A 20,713-nucleotide genomic window follows, 5' to 3' on the forward strand; every position below is an offset into this window, starting at 1 on the left:
GTTTTGAAAGAAAGGAATGTTTAACTAAACCATTTATGTTAAAAATCTAACGGAGGAATTTTAACTTAGATTTAGGAATGCTTATGAATAAAATAATACAGAGATATTTATGTAGTAAAATAGATTTACGAATTCAATTTTAAAAACAATAAACAGTGGAATTGACCTGGTAACAAAGAAAATAAAGCATCTGGAATACATACATCTGGAATACATACATCTGGAATACATACATCTGGAATACATACATCTGGAATTCCCAAATGGTCACTCATTTTAGTACTGATCAGGCTCAACGTTGTTTAACTTTGGTTTTGATATATAGACTAGAATTAAGAGTTAGAAAACGAAGGCGGCGTCCACTAGAGGAGGTTGACGTTATCAGTTGTGGAGGCATTCGACTAAGCTACTGAGAGATGATTTAAGGACTAGAGGGAGAAAGCGTTGTGAAACACGAAACAGTGAAAAACAAAACAAAAAGAATCCCTGTTGTTACTGCTTCACGGTGAAATATTTTCTTGTACTGTCCAAGAGACGAGGAGAGCGACATCCTAAGGTTAGTAGTTAGTAGTCCGTTATCAAACGGCCATTGTGTGCTTATGTGTCATTTTTGTTAAACCTATCCCGAACTAATGACTGTTACTTTGTCTATGATACGTGAACAATATGTAAACACATATACACAGACACAAACACACACTGACACAGACACACACACACAAGGAAGTTTTATAAACACTAGACGATACACGAGCATCGGTTTTATACACATGTATATTTATATAAACTAGATGTACATGAAGGCACGTATATACGCTCGTTATATATAACCCCGTTATACAACATTAAGAATAAATAATAAATTCTAAACAACTAAAACAAAACTAGGAAATCTCAGTTCTTCTTCGTTATTGTAGCGAAATCCGCGGTCGAAAAACTGAGTTTTTATTAAACAAAAAACAATGATAATTACCGTTTTTATCAATTTAAACAATAAGCAATGTCATCTGCCGAATTAGTTAGTTATTTTTGCATTATTACATGAAACATGTATTGTGAACAAATAGATGATTGCGTGACAGCCACCATTATTGCAACAAGACGAACCGAGTTAATTTCCCCAACTTGATGCTATATATATATTAATTTATATCCACACTTGAAATTTTTTTGAAAACTATTTTCATTAATAATTAATTTTCAATCGTATTGTTTTTCGTAATAAATGAATATCTTCATCATTGCGACATGCCAGTTGGTTTCACAATAGACAATTTTTTTTAATTTCGCTACAATAACTGAGAAAACCCGAAATCTTCAGGCTGGCGTTTTACCAATTTACACATTTCGACTTTCTTGTAAATAGACATAAAACTATTAATTGACAAAATGATTATGACTTTGGTGTTACGTCATAGATTCATGATTTACGTCATGTTTGAAAACATGAATTCAAGCATAAAAGGAAATAAAATACAAATAAATAATGGGTAAACTTTTTCAATGGCGTTTAAACTTATTTTAAAACACTTTATTTGGCTTTAACTACAATTTAGGACTTAATATGTACTATAATTGTGGACTGTAGGGCGCTTGATTATAGTTATAAAAATGTCTTTATGTGGTGTTTTTATGGGGTCATTTATTTTATTATTTTATTTATTCGTGTTGTTTTTATTGATTCTTATCTAATAAATAAAGCTAATAATGAGACTTAATTTTGTCTCTTGTTATTTTTATGTACAGGGTGAAACAATAAATTGTCGCCCTAAAGAAAACAAAACTACATCTTTGTTTTAAAACTTTTATTTTAAAAAAATCAATTCAGGTAATTTGATTATGTAGTAGAGCTAACATCTATTCAATGTAGCCACCTTCAGCTTCAATCACCGCCTCGATACGGGTTTGGAACTGGGAGCATGCCTTTTCCACGAGTGTCGGCAGGAGCTCAGCGAATACTCGGCGAATGGCGGCGATAAAACTGGATTTGTCGTTGTAGGAGGTTATGTTGGTGATGTTCTCGACATATGACCAAACGAAGTAGTCCAGCGAGTTCAGGTCAGGGGATGAAGGGAGTCCGTGAGAGAACGGTACAGAGTTGTAGCACTACATCTGAAGTCAAGCCTGGGTCTCTTTGGACTTGTGGGGCGACGCCTAATCTTGCTGCTACCCCCCCCCCCAAGAATCTGCCAGCGGCCACTTGATTGCATTGTAATTCTGTGTGTGTGTATTTCGTTTTTGAAATAATAAGTGTTCTTGAAAGTGAAAACTTAACAAAATTGATACGAAAAAAAAATATATGGTATATGCATATACTTGTTGTGCAAATTTATTTATTTATTTATGTCTGATAATGAATCCCACTTCATTTTTTAAACTGTTTAAAATTTAAAAAAAAAAGAAAAAGAAAAAAAAAGAAAAACGAAATTATGAAATTTTACTTTTTGGTATGGCATTAATTCTGGTTATATAATAAAACAATATAAATGCGCGTGTGTTTAAGATTTAAGTTATTTTCATATCACATTCCAAATACACAGCCTGCACAAATATATAATAGTTTTTTACAGATGTCTCCATACAACGTTTACTTTAAGTTATACAACGAAACATAATTTTTTTTAACATCGTGTTAAGGCACTTCGTAAATACTGTTCTTAAATAAGTTTCCAGACATTTTTGTACACGCATTTAAAATTGTCGTAGACACTTGAAAATTCACTATGTTATTGCTGTACATATTATGAGATGACTGACCAATTTTTACGATTTCACGTTCAAATGAACAGCTACAGCAGGAATTAGAATACACACTACTAAAACGTGATTGTCACGGCTGGTGAATTTCGAAAATGCAATCTGGACGTGAGGACATTTTAGAAGAACGATATGCAATAATATTCTGTTATAAAGTTGGAAAAATGCCACGGAAACGTATGGAATGCTTTAGACTGCTTTTGGCCCATACTGCATGAATCTAGCATTAGATTTTGAGTGGCATAAGAGATTCAAGTGAGACAGGAAGTCTCTGAGGGGTAATGAGTAGTGTGGGAGGAATAAGGAAGTCAGAACACCAGAGTTAATTGGCCAAATAAAGAATTTCATGGATAAGGACCGTCGTGTGTCTATAGAGACAATAAGTTCACAATTTTGATGTCAGTGTGGGAACTGTACACACAATTATTAGTGAGGAATTGAAGATGCGCACAATTTCATCTTTTTCACAGACTATTTGACAAATATGGGCATCAAGACAGTTCGTCACCCTCCTTATAGTCCAGATGTTGTTCCCTGTTACTTTTGGTTATTCCTAAGCTCAAAGAAAACCTTAGCGACTGTCGTTATGAGACAATTGAGGAGATGAAAGAGGCTGTGACGAGGGCCATTGATATGCTCGCACAAGAGGATTTCCATGGGGACTTCCAGAAGTTGTTGGAATGGTACAATAAGTGCATTGCAGCCGGGGGAGATTATTTCGAAGGGGCTAGAGCTTAATATGTGTATTATTAATAAAAGCGCGCATACAAAAAAAAAGTCCGGGAACTTATTGAAGGCACCTTGTATGTAAATATTCCTCTCCATCGAACATACTCGATGGCGGACTACGACAGTTGCCTAACATTCATATCGGAACTATTGCTACGCTGCATATTTTAAAAAAATACCTTTACTATAGCATCCGACTTAACCGATTGGTTCACCGTCGGCATATAAAACTAAACTATATACCCTCTAAGAAATTCCAGTAGAAACCGAATAGCCAGTCTTGGCGCACCCCTAAATATGCGACCGCCATTGCTCACAGAAACCACTACTTCAATTGTTTTAAACGTAATAGACGTTTTTTTTTAAACTGAAGTTGCATTTAGAACTGCCAGTAATCACTGCAAAGGGATGATGAAAACGCGAGAGTCTATCAAGTCCAAAGTTGAAGAACAAAGGCTTGGCCTCCGTACGTTTTAGCGAATAGTAAACAAGGTCCTGAACGGACGCGGATCCTCGATTTTGACCATCATCAACGGGTCTGAAGTAATTCCGTTAGCATCTGACAAAGCAAAACTTTTTTCAAAGAACTTTGCATCAAACTCAACCCTATGCGATCAGGGCCACTTACCTTCCGAATTTTCCCTCGAGACCAATAACAATCCAAGCAACACCCATATATTGTTCGTGGTGATACTACACTCATCAGGATCCTGGACGCCAGCAAAACAACTGGTCCAGACAATATTCCAGACATAGTAAAAAGCTGCAGCCGGAGTTGGCATACATCCTTGCAAAACTATTTAATCGATGAATAAAGGAGAAATGCTTCCCAACACCTTTGGAAAACCTCATTAGTCTGCCCAGTATTTAAAAATCCTCGAGATCGGTCTCTGCATCTCAGTACAGATCAATTAGTCTTCTGTGTGTCATGAGTAAAGTGTTTGAATCCGTGATAGAGAAATTGTCATCCATCTCAGCAAAAATAACCTACTCAATGACAAGCAATATGCCTCCCATCCTGTGAGATCTACAGCTGATGTGCTGACTGTATTTTCACATAGGATAAGTATATCGACAGGGGTTTCCTCTCTAGAGCAGCAGCTCTAAAATCAAAGGCATTTGATAGTGTTTGCCATAGGCGTTTATTTCACAAGATTTCTAGCTATAGAATATCTGGAAATATCTTGTCAACCATCGAATCCTTTCTCTACGATAGGTTTATGCAAGTAGGTTTCGATAAGCAGAAGTCAGAAGCTCAATGCATCAATGCTGGCGTGCCACAGGGATCGATCCTGGGTCCAACTCTCTGTTTTATCTTCATCAATGATCTCCCAAACCATATTCTCAGTTCATTCGTCGACATATAAGCAGACTACACTACCATCTATAGCAACATTTTAACGGTCAGCAACGATCAAAATTTCTCTGAGTCTCTCTCCTCCGACATTGGGCGCGTGATGCAATGGGGCAAAATGTAGCTGGTTAATTTTAATGTACCCAATACTAAGCTTCTATCTTTTCCCCACGAACTACCTGACCCTAATTGATATAAATGGCTTTAGTCTCAAAGAAGCACCCAGCTTCGACAAGCTTCTTGGACTGACCTTCATTCATGGCCTGAAATTGAAGACTTACATCAAATCTGTTGCCAAGTTTGCTGATAAAATGGTTGCGTCATTCTAACGCTCTTAAAAGTATAACTCATTCCCGACGCAATCCTCTACCTGTATAAAAGCCAAATACGTCTTAAAACAGAAGTCTACTATGAAACAGTTATCGTATAGTAATTTAAATTAGAAAATGTACTACTGCAGTTTACGTGCTGTGCTGAAATAATAATCTTATTATTTAGAAAGTCATCTTAACACGATGAGGAGGGGGTAATGTTCAGTAGTTTCGCTAAACAATTTGATAAACAAAAGATACCGCAAAAATTGAATTTAACTTGAAAATCTTATCTAAAAATAACGAGATCTGTAAACAACTAAGCAAAAAAAATTTTTTTAAGTAAAAAAGTTGTTTTTTAATACGAGTTGTTCAAGAATAATGGATTTCAATAGATTTTAACAATCCATTTTTCTTGAGCAACTTTTTCCAAAGAAAGATAAAAACCTGAAGTTTATCGTATAAAAAGCAGAATAATATAAAACTTTTTAATAAAATTTTAAATTTTCAAAAAAAAAACACCATTCATCGCGATTTTTGTCTTGATGGGTAACACATTTAAATATATTTTAAAAAGTTTTTGAATCAATTTTTTTTGTCTAAATAAGATTTAGAATAATTTGCTATAAGAATATGCAAAATATTATGACATAAGTACCTGAATTTCAAATAGTTCCATCTTTTATCTCAATATATAGATTCCGCGTGGAGAAATTAAAAAATCCAAAATTTAACGTTACTTTTAAAGAAACTACGGTAGACTTTACAAGACAAAATAAATTCATTTAGTCTTAAGTGAAGAATAAGGGTTTAATTTTTTCATAAACTCATATATATATATATATATATATATATATATATATATATATATATATATACAAATATATACAAATATATATATATATATATATATATATATATATATATATATATATATATATATATATATATATATATATGGTCAGTATCAGTTGGGTGACCATTTTGGGAATGTTAGTATCACGCTTGGTCATTAGGACCAAGTGTTTCTGGGCGATAGAGTGTGGTAGATGTAAGTCCCCACACTTTTAACTACCAAGCGCAAGTCACAACATCATCAACTTGGACGTAATTTTGGAAAAAGGGGAGGTAACAACTGTTCGTAAATACATAACAACTGGGTTTTTTTTAGGCTGTATGGTCTTCTGTAGGTGAAAAAAGAATACGTTACAACAAATTGTCGAAAGAAATTATCGTATTTTTAGAAAAATGCGCAGTTATTTACTGATATTTTTTTTCTTTATTGGTATCGTCTCTTCAAAGCATTTCCTATATAATAGTATCTTGGCAATATTGGGTTCACTAAAAGAGTTATTCATTTTTTTTTTTTTTTCAAAGATTGAAAAGTTGTGTTTTCCGTAAAAATAATGAAAATATATTATTTTTTTATTTTTATTTTTATTTTATTTTATTTTTTATTTTTTATTTTTATTTTTGATCTATTTATTTACTTTTTTTATATTTTTATTTTATTTTATTTATTTATTTTTGCTAACCTGAAAGATAATAATTATTATTAACATATTCCGCGAATTTCACACTTCAAAACACAAAAGCTGGAAAATTATACACATTTAAAATTCGGATTTTCAACCTTAAAATATGATACGTACACAGTTGTTTTTGTTTGTTTGTTTGTTTTATTTACAATCCTCACCCTCACCACAATACAATATATTTTGTTCAGCTTCGGCTGATTATTTTAAGCATATTTGTACCCCCAAATAAAGAAGGGGGTTCATAGGCAAAATATATATAAATATCGATTATGAAAAAGCATACACCATTATAAAGTTCATTAGTCACTTAATAATCGGTGAAAATTTTGCATTGATTGGATAATTACTTGATTTTTGGTAGATTTTTAAAGTGAAACTCCGTCAAAAAATACTTCTATTTTCCCAAAGAAGTTTTTGGTGGGGATGGAGGGGGGGGGGCGTCGGAATTTTATTTTATTTATTGTTTTTAATCCTTCCAGCCAGCTTTTGGTCTTTGTGAGGTCTACACTTCTCGCCCTGTCTGTCCCTTCCTGTTCGGTGTGACTGGCGGTGGGTCTGGAATCATCATCATCATCATTATTTTTCTCAAGAGACCAGAGGAGAAAGAAACTAATTGTGTTTTAGGGGATTTTATATATATATATATATATATATATATATATATATATATATATATATATATATATATATATATATATATATATATATATATATATATATATATATATAAGAGGCAGAATTTAAATTCGCCGACTAGCTAGACAAGATGAAGACGGGTAGATTATCGGCTGTCCCCATGTGGTTTCCAAGAAAAGAAATTCCCACTTGGTTGAAGAAACTTTAAAGAAGATCTCGAACGAGTGGTTCAGTGGGGGAAGACGTGGCTGGTTACCTTTAATGCATCTAAAACCAAACTCCTATCTTTACATCATCAACGCTCTGATCCTCATCTGGCATCAACTGAAATGGATGGCTCTCGTCTAGAAGCCCCATGTTTTGACAAGCTTCTGGGCTTGACCTTCACTCCTGATCTGAAATGGAACACGTACATCAAGTCTGTTGCCAAGGTTGCTGGAAAGATGGTGGGATCCTCCTACCGCTCCAGAAGATATCTCACTACTGATGCAATTCTCTATCTATATAAAAGCCAAGTACGCCCAAGGATGGAATGCTGCTGCCATATCTGGGCAGGAGCTGCTAAAAACAGTCTATCCTGCCTTGACAGAGTATAAAATAGACTTCGCGGCTTGGTGGGGGATGTCCTTTTCTCTTCCCTGCAAGCTCTCTCCCATAGAAGAGACGTTGCAAGCCTATCTTTGTTTTATCGTTATTTCCATGGCAGGTGCTCGTCTGAGTTCCAATCCCTCGTCCCCCCCCCTCGCCAATCTTTTACAAAAAACACCCCTCTAGCTGAATCCACTGTCAAAAACTTTTCCCACTCTTTATCTATGCCTAAATCAAAACGTAGATTCCATGAACAAAGCTTCTTTCTTAGAACTGCACGCCTGTGGAACTCTGTTCCGTCTGCCTGCTTCCCTCCTAACTACGACTTGGATGTCTTCAAGTCCAAGGTAAACAAATTCCTGATGAACCGCCCCCTTAAGTAGACACTTTAAATATCCACACTAACGTGCTGTACTTACAATAACCCTTATCCCTGAGTGGCTTCCGGGCCTTGATAAGTGGTGACCACCTTTTAAAAATAAAAGAGAAATGAAAAAGTGAAGAAATACAGAGAAAAGAAAAAGAAAAGATAAAGAAATAATGAAGGAAAATGAATTAAAAGAAAGCCGAGAAACAAAGGAAGATAGAGAGAGTAAAAACAAGAAAGAAAGAAAGAAAGAAAGAAAGAAAAATGACAAATAAAAAGAAAGAAACAAAAAAAGAAAAACGAAGAATAAAATGAAAGAAAAGAGAGAAAAAAGAAAAAACATTAACATGTGCACTGTGCACCTAAAACAGAGGAAAATATTAATTTTAACGCGCCCCTACTGTATCAAAGAACATGATGATGACTACAAAGATGATCATGATGATGACGACAACGACGACTGTGGAGTTGGCAGGTCGAATCGATTAATCTTAGTCTATCTCAATAACACCTGACATTTCTCTTATGAGTCATTGTATCGAATCGCTATTTGATATACAGGATCCGGTTAATAAAGCCAGGAAATATAGGCGATAAAATTCAATTTCCTTTTTAGTTTCGGTTCTTGTTAAGATAAAGTCGACAGATCGATTTATTTATATATGTCGTTTTAAGCAAAAACAATGTAACGAACTTGTCATGTCGAAAATAGTAATATATCCAAAAATTACGAAAACTCATCGAGTAGAATAACTGCTATTGTGTTTTTAGTTTAAAAAAAAAAAAGTATATCGCTATAGGCTACAAATGTCGGAGGCCATTATGGTTTGATATAAATTTTGTGTTCCGGGTTATGTCCCCTGTGTGTGAACTTTTCACCATCATCTTTATAAGATCTAAGAAAAATGCAATTATACCAATTTTCCGTAAAAAATTACTTTTAACTATAAATAACTTTCTACTTGATGAATTTTCGTAATTTTTGGATATATTACTATTTTCGACATGGCACTTAATTACGTAATATTATTTTTGCTTAAAACGACATATTAAAAAAATCGATCTGTCCACTCTACCTTAACAAGCACTTTAGTTTTTCTCACAGCTTTTTATTATTATTATTATTATTATTATTATTATTATTATTATTATTATTATTATTATTATTATTATTATTATTATTATTATTATTTAAGTACTTCTACAATCAAGGACTGATATCGACCCCATGTTTCTAAATACGATTTACGAAAAAAAAAAACGAAAATGGACGATGTAGTTTCTGATTCGAAGCCATGAAAAAATGTAAAAGAGTAAACAAGATAAAAAAATATTTAGTCCTTTAAAAAGTTGAAAAAAAAAACTTCCTCACAAAACTATAATAGATTGAAGTTGATTCATTTAATGATTTGAAAAAAACATTGCCATGAGACTACTTTCCTACAGGCTAAAACATAGTTGTCTTCCAATATTAATAAGTATTTATTGCGAACTGTCCCGTAATTAATCAAACTTAGTTCTTTGTATTGATTAGTTTCAGCTTGCTATCGTTATTATACTATTAACCTTTTATTGACCTTGAAAAGTGGTGACCTAACAGTATTTTTTTTAAAGTTATTTTATGGAAGAGGCTTCTTTTTTTCTTTTTTTTTTTTTTACAAATGAGGCAAATCTTATAAAGGCCCGGAGACCACTCGAGGTCAAGGGTTAATGAGTGTGCGGTAGTCAATGGGACTATATCGGAGTAATCGTTCATCATGAGTCGCATTTTCCATTTGGTGCAGATTGCGAACCCACGTTATTTATTTTTCGCCATTCTTTCTATCCAGTTGGTTGATGGACGCCCAACTCTTGAGAGATGTCCAATCAAAAACATTTTCTCTCCACCTTCTCCTTAGCTTTCTTCTGCCTCTGTTGCCTTCTAGTGATCGTTAGTAGTGGAAATTTGGTAAATTGGACTACTTAAAGGGATGACTCATCAAGAATTTGTTTACGTTGGACTTGAAGACGATCATATTGTAATCAGCTGGAAAGCAGGCAAACGGAAGAGAGTTTTACAGGCGAACAGTTCTAAGAAAGAAGCTTTGTTCATGGAATGTACAGATAAAGAGTGGGAAAGTTTCAACTAGACGATTGCTTTTTGTTAAAGTTTGGCAAGGGGGGCATAGAATGGAGTTCAGACGAGCATTTACCATGAAAATAGCGATAGAGTAGGTCTAATACCATGAGTCGGTCAGTAGTATGACAGCCTAAGTGTTACACAAACGTCCTGGGAATGGCAACCAATGTATGTTTGCCGGCAGGGAGTTACCTAGTAACCATTGGGACTCTTCTGCTCCACTGGTGTTGACTCCAGACCTCGTCGGGGTTAACAAACAATATTTAAGAAAACAATAAAACATACGTCAGTCTGTTGGGTTTCTTGCTCTTCGTTATTGTTCATCTTAGGTCGTGACGGCAACAGTTCCGAGGGGAAGGGAAGAGTTTCTTGGTTTTCTTTCAACCAGCTCCTGTTTGTGATGCTCTGGAAAATCAAATGATGACGTACCTCTTTTGTTGAGCTGTCCACGACTGCTTGGGGTTATTCTGCTGGCTGTGAATGATACCGACACCGTTTTGATATTTGAGGCAGATCAGCAACACGCCACACAAATTGTAATATATAATATAAATCTAAACTATTTATTTTTACAAGAAATATTCACAATGTTTTGCAATAAAACCAATTAAAACTCATAACAAAAAAGGGCTTAACTAAGCTTAGCTATTCTTAACTAATGCCACACAGGGACAGACTCGTAACGTCTCTTCTGGAGAAAAGCGGTTGCGGAGAAGAAACTTGTTCTCTGAAGCGTATAGTAGCAACTAAACATCTCATGAGATTGAACTAAACAAATCATCTTGATCAAGAATACACATCACGACTTTCCTTTCCTTTCTGAGGTTCTTGTGCATGGCTCGACTCTGAAACTTATTGGTCTTGCGTCCCCATGAAATCTTTCTTTGAGTTCATGTATTTCATCTATTGTTCTTTCTGCTTCTCGTAAAGTTGGTTCCCGCTATCGCTCTAAATACTTTCTCACGCTGAGGTTATTTTCTATCTCTACAAATCTACTAGCAGACCATGTATGTCTGCCCCTATTTGCATATTCTTGATAAGGTATAGGAATGTACCTGTAATTTGAGTGACCCATCCTCCTTCTCTGCGCACCCTCTCTCTCTCTCTCTCTCTCTCTCTCTCTCTCTCTCTCTCCCCTTCTCCTCTCTTCTCTTCTCTCTTAGACGTGATGTTGCTAGTCTCAGTCTTTTCTATAAATATTATTATGGCACGTGTTCTTCTTTGTCTGATCTTTGTTCCAGCTCGTTTGTACGCGTTGGTCTAGTGATCACCATCAATACGCTGATTTTAATACCTCAACTTCCTATTCCAGCAGCTTCTTTCCAAGAACTGCAATGTTATGGAACTCTTTTTCTTCTGGCTGTTTTCCTCCTACCTTGGTCTTTTCTTCTGACTGTTTTCCTCCTACCTTGGTCTTTTTCTAGACTAAGGTCATTAGGCATCTTCAGTCTTTATGATAATTATATTTCATTCTTGCTAGCTCCTTACATTAGGTGGCGTCATATCTTGTCTGGAGCAATTCGCATGAAAAAACAATTACCAAGGCCAAAAGGCAAAATGGCCAAAAGCCACTCAGGGATAGCAGTTGATGAGATTGCCAGAGTTGATAAACTACACAGCGAGGATTGAAAACAATAGAAAGAATGGATAAAAATTGATTATTTAAAATTACGGCTTGACAGCTATTTGTTAACATTGAATTTGAAAACAACCATATCGTAGTCCGCAAGGAAATAGCCCCGTGACAATGTGTTCTACTAGTGAGAGGTTATTGGAAAGAAACACTGTTCATGGAAATTCCATTTAATTTTAGGTACACAGAGGAAGAATGTGTTGTGGTCGTTGTAGTGGTGATAGAAGTTGTGTTCTTGCTGCGAATGTTTTAAGGAGCTGAACAAAAGATTGGGGCTCAGTCGAGCACCTTCTATGTTATAGATGTGGCTAGTTGTTATTGTTGTTTTGATGCTGCTTTCACGGCGATAAATGTTTCGTGTTCTTGTTAGAATAAATTGGCGGTGGTCGTCGTTGTGTTATTGTTGTTGTTGTCGTCGTCATGGTAATAAATAGGGGTTTTGTTATTCCTGTTGTTGTCAGGGTGATATATGTTGTCGTTGTTAGGATGATGTAACTCTGTATGCATTGTGTGTGAACAAGAAAGTCGGCACACATACGTAAATGTATTCATTGCTACTCAAATTTGCGTATGTGCAGAAAAAAACTCACATCGGTGAGCCCTTTTGTGTGTGTTTACGAGAAACCAGAACATTTTTACATAAAAATAAATATACAAATATCAGTAATGGGACGATTTCAAAATTTTCCCCGATTCCGATACAATTACTGATTTTGTTCTAATTTCCCGATTCCGATACAATTACCAATTCCGATTCTTTAAAACAACCCGCCATATCTATCTATATAACTATAAAACTGAAAACCTGTATACACAATGAATTGTTGATCTACAGACTTAAAAGTTGATATATAGCGTATTCAGACATGTGGAAAACTTTATAATTAGTTTTCATCCGGAAAAAAAGGACTGCTTATTGGTACGTGGGAGTCGTCAGATTTTTATCTGTTTACCGACTGCGCATGCGTGAATAGTTTACATTATGTTAAGTATAAGTGGGTTTGAAAACAATTTGTACAGATCGTGTCAAGCTGGTCTAATGACTCGACTCACTGTTTTTAGGTTTCAGTTTCGATCTCAGCTCCAGTATATATATATATATATATATATATATATATATATATATATATATATATATATATATATATATATATATAGTACTTACAAGAAGTGAACTGTTTAGAAAAAAAAAACATAATACTTGCATATACATGTTTCAATTTCTTTAATTAATTCTTCTATAGAAATTTAACGTTACGTTTCATACCTGGCAACGCCGGGTACATCTTCTACTTCTAGTACAGCAATAAAAGTGAGAATGTGTGTGTGAGGACACTTCTCAAACTATATACGCAAGGAATTTTTGATCTGCAGACGTTAAATTTCGTATATAGGGTATTCAGACATGTGGAAATTTTTTAAATCTGTTTTCATCCGGAAAACGGGGCTGCTAAGATGTCAAAATTGAAAAATTTGTACGTGGGTGTTGTCGTTTTTTTTTTCTGTTTGTCAAGTGTTTCACGAATGCGCATGCGCGATCGAAAAACATGACAGCTTCCTTATGTTAAGCATACGTAGGTTTGAAAACACATTTAAAGATCCTGCCAAGCTAGCCTAATGGTTACCGTATTGAATCACTGTCTTTAGGTTTTGGTTTCGATCTCAGCTCGAGTATCATTATATTTTACGTAAAGTGAACTGTTTAGAAAGCACATAATACTTGTATGCACATGTCTTAGTTTCGTTCTGGGGGGGGGGGGTTGTTTTGTTTTTTTTTCGACTTTTTAAGGAATTTAACGTTATGTTTAATAACTACAATATTTCTGTTTATAACAAATAAGAAATCTGCTTTAATTCAAATATAATATTTATGCGTATTTTACGACCGGTCAACGCCGGGGGACCTGCTAGTTTAGCTTTCAAGTTGCGGTTTTTATTTGTTTATTTTATTTTTGAATGACCTAACAGACCCATAAAATGTGTGCATATATTTTCGCAAATGTAAATATACACTTGTGGGGGCGGGTATAAATTTTATTTTTTTCTAATAGTTTAAAATCAATAAATATTTATTATTTTATTATTAGTACCAGAAAAGGAAAATTCAATTTTAAACAAAAAGAAAACAATGAAAAGAATCGTTTTTAGCATCGGAAAATAGGCACAATCTTTACCAATTCCAATATTGATTTCCATACCCCAATATAGTGCATGCGCAGATCGTCCTTTCTTTTTCTGATGATACGCATTTATTTATTTATTTATTTATGTATTTATTATTTTAGTTTCGCATTCCAAAAGCGACATCATTTTTTATTTTATTTTTTATTTATTTTTTTATTTTTTTCCTTTACGTTGCATCATCGATGATCGGGAAATCTTATTTATTAAAAAGGAGGCTAGAAGGTGATAGCATACTACGAACATAAAATTAGCGAATCTATATACTAATTTAATGTTCGTAATATGGTATCACCTTCAAATCTTCTTTTTAATAAATAGGATCTCCTGATCGAATAATTTATAATCTGTAAATCATGAGACACGTACGTACATTTAAGATCCTACGGTATTAATATATGGATACATTTGCATATATATATATATATATATATATATATATATATATATATATATATATATATATATGATGATTGCAATGTCTTGTCAGACGACTGCCACTCCCTCAATAAGTCTTCTCTGTGTTATGAGTAAGTTGCTGGAATCCATATTAAATAGAGAAATAGTCAACCACCTCAGCAGGAATAACCTTCTTAGCGACACACAATATGGTTTCCGCTCTGCAAGATCTACTGCAGATGTGCTGACGGTTATATCCCACAGGATTAGTGAATCTCTTGACAAAGGCTTCCTTTCTAGGGCAATTGCTCTTGACATATCAAAGGCCTTCGACAAAGTATGGCATAAGGGTCTACTTCACAAGATTTCCAGCTACGGTATAACTGGAAATGTTTTCTCAATCATTAAATCATTTCTCTCCGATATGCTCATAAGAGTAATGGTAGATGGTCAAAAATCGGAGGCCTGCAATATAAATGCTGGAGTCCCTCATGGGTCAATCCTGGGCCCAACTCTCTTCCTGATCTACATCAATGACCTCCCTAAACACATACTTAAATCATTCGTTGACATCTATGCTGATGACACGACCATCTATGGCAACACATCAAAGGCTGTAAATGACGAAGTTCTCTCTGATTCTCTCTCCTCTGATCTCGAGCGCGTGGTTCAGTGGGGGAAGATGTGGCTAGTTACCTTTAATGCATCCAAAACCAAACTCCTATCCTTACATCATCAACGCTCTGATCCCCAGCTGGCATCAATTGTGATGGATGGCTCTCGTCTGGGTGAGGCCTCGTGTTTTGACAAGCTTCTGGGTTTGACCTTTACTCCTGATCTGAAATGGAACACGTACATCAAGTCTGTTGCCAAGGTCGCTGGAAAGATGGTGGGATCCTTCTACCGCTCCAGAAGATATCTCACTACTGATGCAATTCTCTATCTATATAAAAGCCAAGTACGCCAAGGATGGAATACTGTTGCCATATCTGGGCAGGAGCTGCCAAAAACAGCCTATCATGCCTTGACAGAGTACAAAATAGACTTCGTGGTTTAGTGGGGGATGCCCTTTTCTCTACCCTGCAACCCCTCTCCTACAGAAGAGACGTTGCAAGCCTATACTTGTTTTATCGTTATTTTCATGGCAGGTGCTCGTCTGAACTCCAATCCCTGGTCCCCCCTCGCCAATCTTTCACGAAAAACACCCGTCTAGCCGAATCCACTGTGAAAAATTTCCCCCACTCTATATCTGTGCCTAAATCAAAACGCGGATTTCATGAACAAAGCTTCTTTCTTAGAACTGCACGCCTGTGGAACTCTGTTGCGTCTGCCTGCTTCCCTCCGGACTACAACTTGGATGTCTTCAAGTCTAATGTTAACAGATTCCTAATGAATCGCCCCCTTAAGTAAACACTTCAGCAAATCTCCTCACTAACGTAATGTACTTGCAATAACCCTTATCCCTGAGTGGCTTCCGGGCCTTGATAAGAGGTGATCTCTGTGTAAAAAAAAAAAAAAAAAAAAAAAAGCCCAAATGCCTGAGGGAGTATCTATACAAAGATGATGTTACAGAGTCTTAGCTTTGTACGACAGCTAAGTCTCTCTCTCTCGGTTCAAAATGTTGAGATCCAGCAACAAGCAAGACCGAGATATCCAGCAACAAATTAAACTGCAGACCAGCTTAATGCGGGTACTGGTCTCCCGCTTTGTTTTTTAAATCAGAGATTTGCTTCTCCTAGAAAGGTTGCCTTCACCACGGCTTACGGGAGCCCTCTCCACCCCAATACACATATACAAACACACACACACACACACACACACAAATATACACTGTGCTAGTTGGCCGTTGATCCAGAAAAAGGGTTCATTCGTCCTTTATATATATAAGTCGCATATGAGCCCGTTTTTAAAGGATGAAATCGAAGACAACATGCAAGCAAGAAAACAAGGAAGGTCCGCAAAGTTTTATAATTATATAGATATCCATTGTTTTAAAACTCGGTAACAACTGTAACGTTGTACACCTTACACACGGGACCCACACGTTGTATGCAGTTTACGTCGAAAGGAACATAGAACAAGTAATAACTCAACTTACTTTTTCTTGTAACAACGAAATTTATTTCCTCATTCTCCCGCCACATGTGACTTCTCGATACGGCAGTGACGTCATCCACATGATCGTCTTCTTTAACGTGCTCTCTCTCTTTAATAGTCGTTTTCCTTACAGTGACGCCATTTTGCATTTCGTGTGCATTCGCATACGCGCGTTTACGCTATGTTACATAACTTCCACAACAACCTACTGATTCCAAATCTGCTTTTGAGATCATTTTTTTTTTTTTTTTTTATTACATTTTCACCCCAAACAAGGCACATTGCCACTTTGATGTAGGGGGCGACTATTAGGGACATAAGCCACAGGGGTACTATGTGGGGAGTTGGGCAGCAAGATTTCGTTCACGTTACACTTGAACTTTTGCATGTCAGTACAGTTGGGGAAGCAGGAACCCGGAAGGGAATTCCAAAGTCTAGCGGTTCTGGAGAAGAAACTACTGGCGTAGAAGGCTTTCTTACATCTAGGGATCTCAACTGTGAAGGGATGGAATTTTGTAGCTTGTTGGGTTTGTCAGGGGTATTTAACTCGAGGGGATAGAAGTGCTTGCAGTTCGTCAGAGCATTCACCGTTAAAGTACTTGTAGAACAGGCAGAGGGATGCTATATTTCGTCGATGGGACAGAGGCTTAAGCTTAGATGACAGTTCAGGACCTATCAGGTTGGCGATTCTCTTTTGAACCTTGTCTAGAAGTGAGAGACTAGTAGGAGATACACCAGCCCAAATATGACGGCAATACTTCATACATGAGCGAATGCTAGCCTTATAGAAATACAGGATACTTTCGGCCGTTTGTAGCTTTCTAGCACGGTAGAGAGAACCTACCTTTTTCACAGCGGTCCTGGCAATGCTCTCAATGTAATTTTTTCAACTCATGTTTCCTGTGAACGTTAGGCCAAAGAGTTTAAAAGATGTACTTTCAGATAAAGAGTCTTTGGCCATTGCTATTGGTGGTAGAGAAGGTTTCTTGTAGTTATTGAAGGAAACAAGTTTAGTCTTAGCAGCATTGAATGTGACCATCCATTTTTGTCCCCATTCCTCTTCAAAAAAGGACAAACAGATATACAACACTGCTTTATACATAGAAAATAATCACATAGAAAATAACACGTTTCAGGTGATGGGTTGCGGGACTTCAAAGTGATATTTGCTATGGAATGATAGCTGGGAAAAATGGATAAAATATACAAAAATGATTCATTGGTCACACGTTGCTTATTTGCATTTTTATACAGAGAGAGAGAGAGGGGGGGGGGAAGAAAGAGAGGAAGATAGAGAGAAAGAGATAAAGAAAGAGAGAGAGAGAAGGGGGTCTGGGTGTCATTTAAACGCAGAAGTTGAACTATTGACCTCTTTGTCAACAAATGACAATAGACGAAACAATGAACGCAGTTTTGCACGTATGTTCACATTTTTTATATAAAACGCCATGCTGCAAGCATATAAGATATATGAAGTTAAACGAACGTTACTTTGTATTGGAAAAAGTAAGTATTCTTATCACCCATTTCTATGTTTTCATTTATTAACACCCGACATTACCAAGGAATGAAAGTAATGCTTATATATATCTATAATATGAAGCTCTGTGTGTGTGTGTGTGTGTGCGTGTGTGTGTGTGCGTGCGTGTGTGTGTGTGTGTGTGTGTGTGTGTGTGTGTGTGTGTGTGTGTGTGTGTGTGTGTGTGTGTGTGTGTGTGTGTGTGTGTGTGTGTGTGTGTGTGTGTGTGTGTGTGTGTGTGTGTGTGTGGTCACGAATAGGCTCCTATATGGTTGACTATTTTTAAAAAACTGATTACATATAATGATAGAAGATGTATCGAGACACAGGAATGGGTATGTTTGATCCTTCAGAACGGTGGTTCATTAAAATTGTGGGGTCTGCGTCGCGCCTGGTCCACAAAGTATGAAAATAAAAAATTTAAAAATTAAAAAAAAAAAAACATTTACAAGTGTTTTTGATATATATGTACATAAGAATACTTTGGTAAGTATGTTTTAACTTAAATAGGGGTGGTATAATAAAATTATGGAGTCTGCGTTCGCGCCTGGCATCCATAGAATGGAAATAGGCACAAACTTTAATAAAGACTTTTTATATCTATCTGCGTAAGTATACTTGGTAATTATGTTTCAGTTTGAAGAAATATGGTATAATAAAATTATGGGGTGTTCGTTCGCGCCTGACCTCCATAGAATGGAAATGTGTCACAAAGTTTAACAAGTTTTTTTTAATATAGATCCACAGAATATTGTGATAAGTGTTTCAGTGTGAACAGGTATGGTATAATAAATTATGGGGTTTATCTATTTTATTTTTACTTTAATCATGTTATGCTTTGGTTTTGATACCTCCGAATTCGAAGCTACAACCCTTCCGTTTTCATAACCTATCATACTTTCATAAATCAGAGTCCATTTTCTGTAGGTTGTTTTTGAACCCGGTCAACGACAGGTACTTTTGCTAGTATATATATATATATATATATATATATATATATATATATATATGTGTGTGTGTGTGTGTGTGTGTGTGTGTGTGTGTGTGGCTTCCTTCAGTCTTATATATATATATATATATATATATATATATATATATATATATATATATATATATGAAGATTTCTGCTACTTATAACGAATATGTGGACATTATTGTACATCAAACATAGGCAACGAGACTTGGCAAAATAAGTCTTATGAAAGATAACTGACAGATAGTCTAATAGTTTTAGTTCACTCCATTCTATGGAAAATGACACATAAATTTCAATTGAAGGTCGACGATATAGTTAAATTGAAAAGTGTTGACAGACCTGCATATTCACATTTAAACACAAGTGTTGAATATAACTAAAAATAATTTATTTTACCAACAGATGGATATAGTAGTCAAAAATATTATTCATTCGATTGAAAATATTGTTGGGATCAGTTATTTATAAATACATCGCAAGAGGGTTGAGCCATCACCACCAATCAAAGAATGGATAACTCGGTCATTTTTATTGGTTGAGAGTGTCTTAATATTTGGTTTCAAATTTGCCGATACTAAGAGCAAAATATAACTAAGAGGTTTTTCAGTGAATCTTGTTTTCAAATTGTTCTTAGTTTGCTTCGATTTTGAAAAAAAAAAAAAAAGTTTTCACATCGATAGGTCCTTTCAAACAAAGATACCATCTCTTTTGTGTGGATGACTAATTTGAAATACTTCCCATTTGGGAAAATATATTTTGCGTTAGAATCAATTAATAAAATATCTTTGAAATTACATTTTGATCTTAATAGATCGTCGTGCTGTATTTATATTAATTCTATTTGAAGACATCCCTATACTTTCTCTACTTCCACATCTAACGGCATAGCAAACAATTTGAAATCATTTTTTTTTGTGTGCAGATGAAAGTCAGGAAAATGTTATACAAATTTGTTTCGCAAATTTTGAATTACATTCACAAATCGAATCATGTAGTTTTCTAGCTTCGAATGACGAGAAAATTAGCACAATTTTTTATTTCCACAACAGAATTTTTTTCAGAGGAAAAAATATGATCATAAAGTATTCCCTCGAATATCACAGTAGATAGGGACCGAGACCACCCGTGATATTCGAAAATCCGCTAAGTAAGACAAAACCATTATTTTTACCTTATTTAATTGTTTATAAGTTGTTTATAACCATCTTTGTAATGTTTATAACCATTTTTGTAATGTCTATAACCATCTTTGTAATGTTTATAACCCGCCCTTTACTAGATTAATAATAATAATAGAAAGATTTTAAATATTGTTAGGCTGTACAGTGCACTATTACAGTTCATTACTGTACATAAATACACCTGAGAATTAAGCAAGTACGTACATGCGACAAGTTAGTTATTGTATTTATTCAGCGGAGGTTTGGCTAGTGCTTTCTCTCCTCGGCCTATCCATCCTCCTTGACCCTCCTCGCTTATTTTGTATGGCGTCAGTTTTTGTCACACAAA

The 20,713-nt window shown here is 35.3% G+C and overlaps 1 protein-coding gene across 2 annotated transcripts in view; it reads left to right on the top strand.

The window, feature by feature from the left end:
• LOC145294081 (uncharacterized) overlaps positions 1-20,713 on the top strand; it is an 89,436-nt gene that overhangs the window by 13,961 nt on the left and 54,762 nt on the right. Inside the window, exon 1 of one of the 2 annotated variants that reach the window (XM_080141139.1) lies at positions 18,075-18,215. The exons of the other annotated variant lie outside the window; for it this stretch is intronic. Within the exon in view, the coding sequence (XP_079997265.1) occupies positions 18,158-18,215 (58 nt within the window). The 5' untranslated portion in view covers positions 18,075-18,157. Of the gene's footprint in view, positions 1-18,074; positions 18,216-20,713 lie in introns of those variants that run through there. 2 annotated transcript variants of the gene reach the window in all.

The sequence above is a fragment of the Euprymna scolopes genome, chromosome 15, assembly GCF_053919585.1.
Source record: "Euprymna scolopes isolate OS-2025 chromosome 15, ASM5391958v1, whole genome shotgun sequence".
Classification (NCBI taxonomy): domain Eukaryota; kingdom Metazoa; phylum Mollusca; class Cephalopoda; order Sepiida; family Sepiolidae; genus Euprymna; species Euprymna scolopes.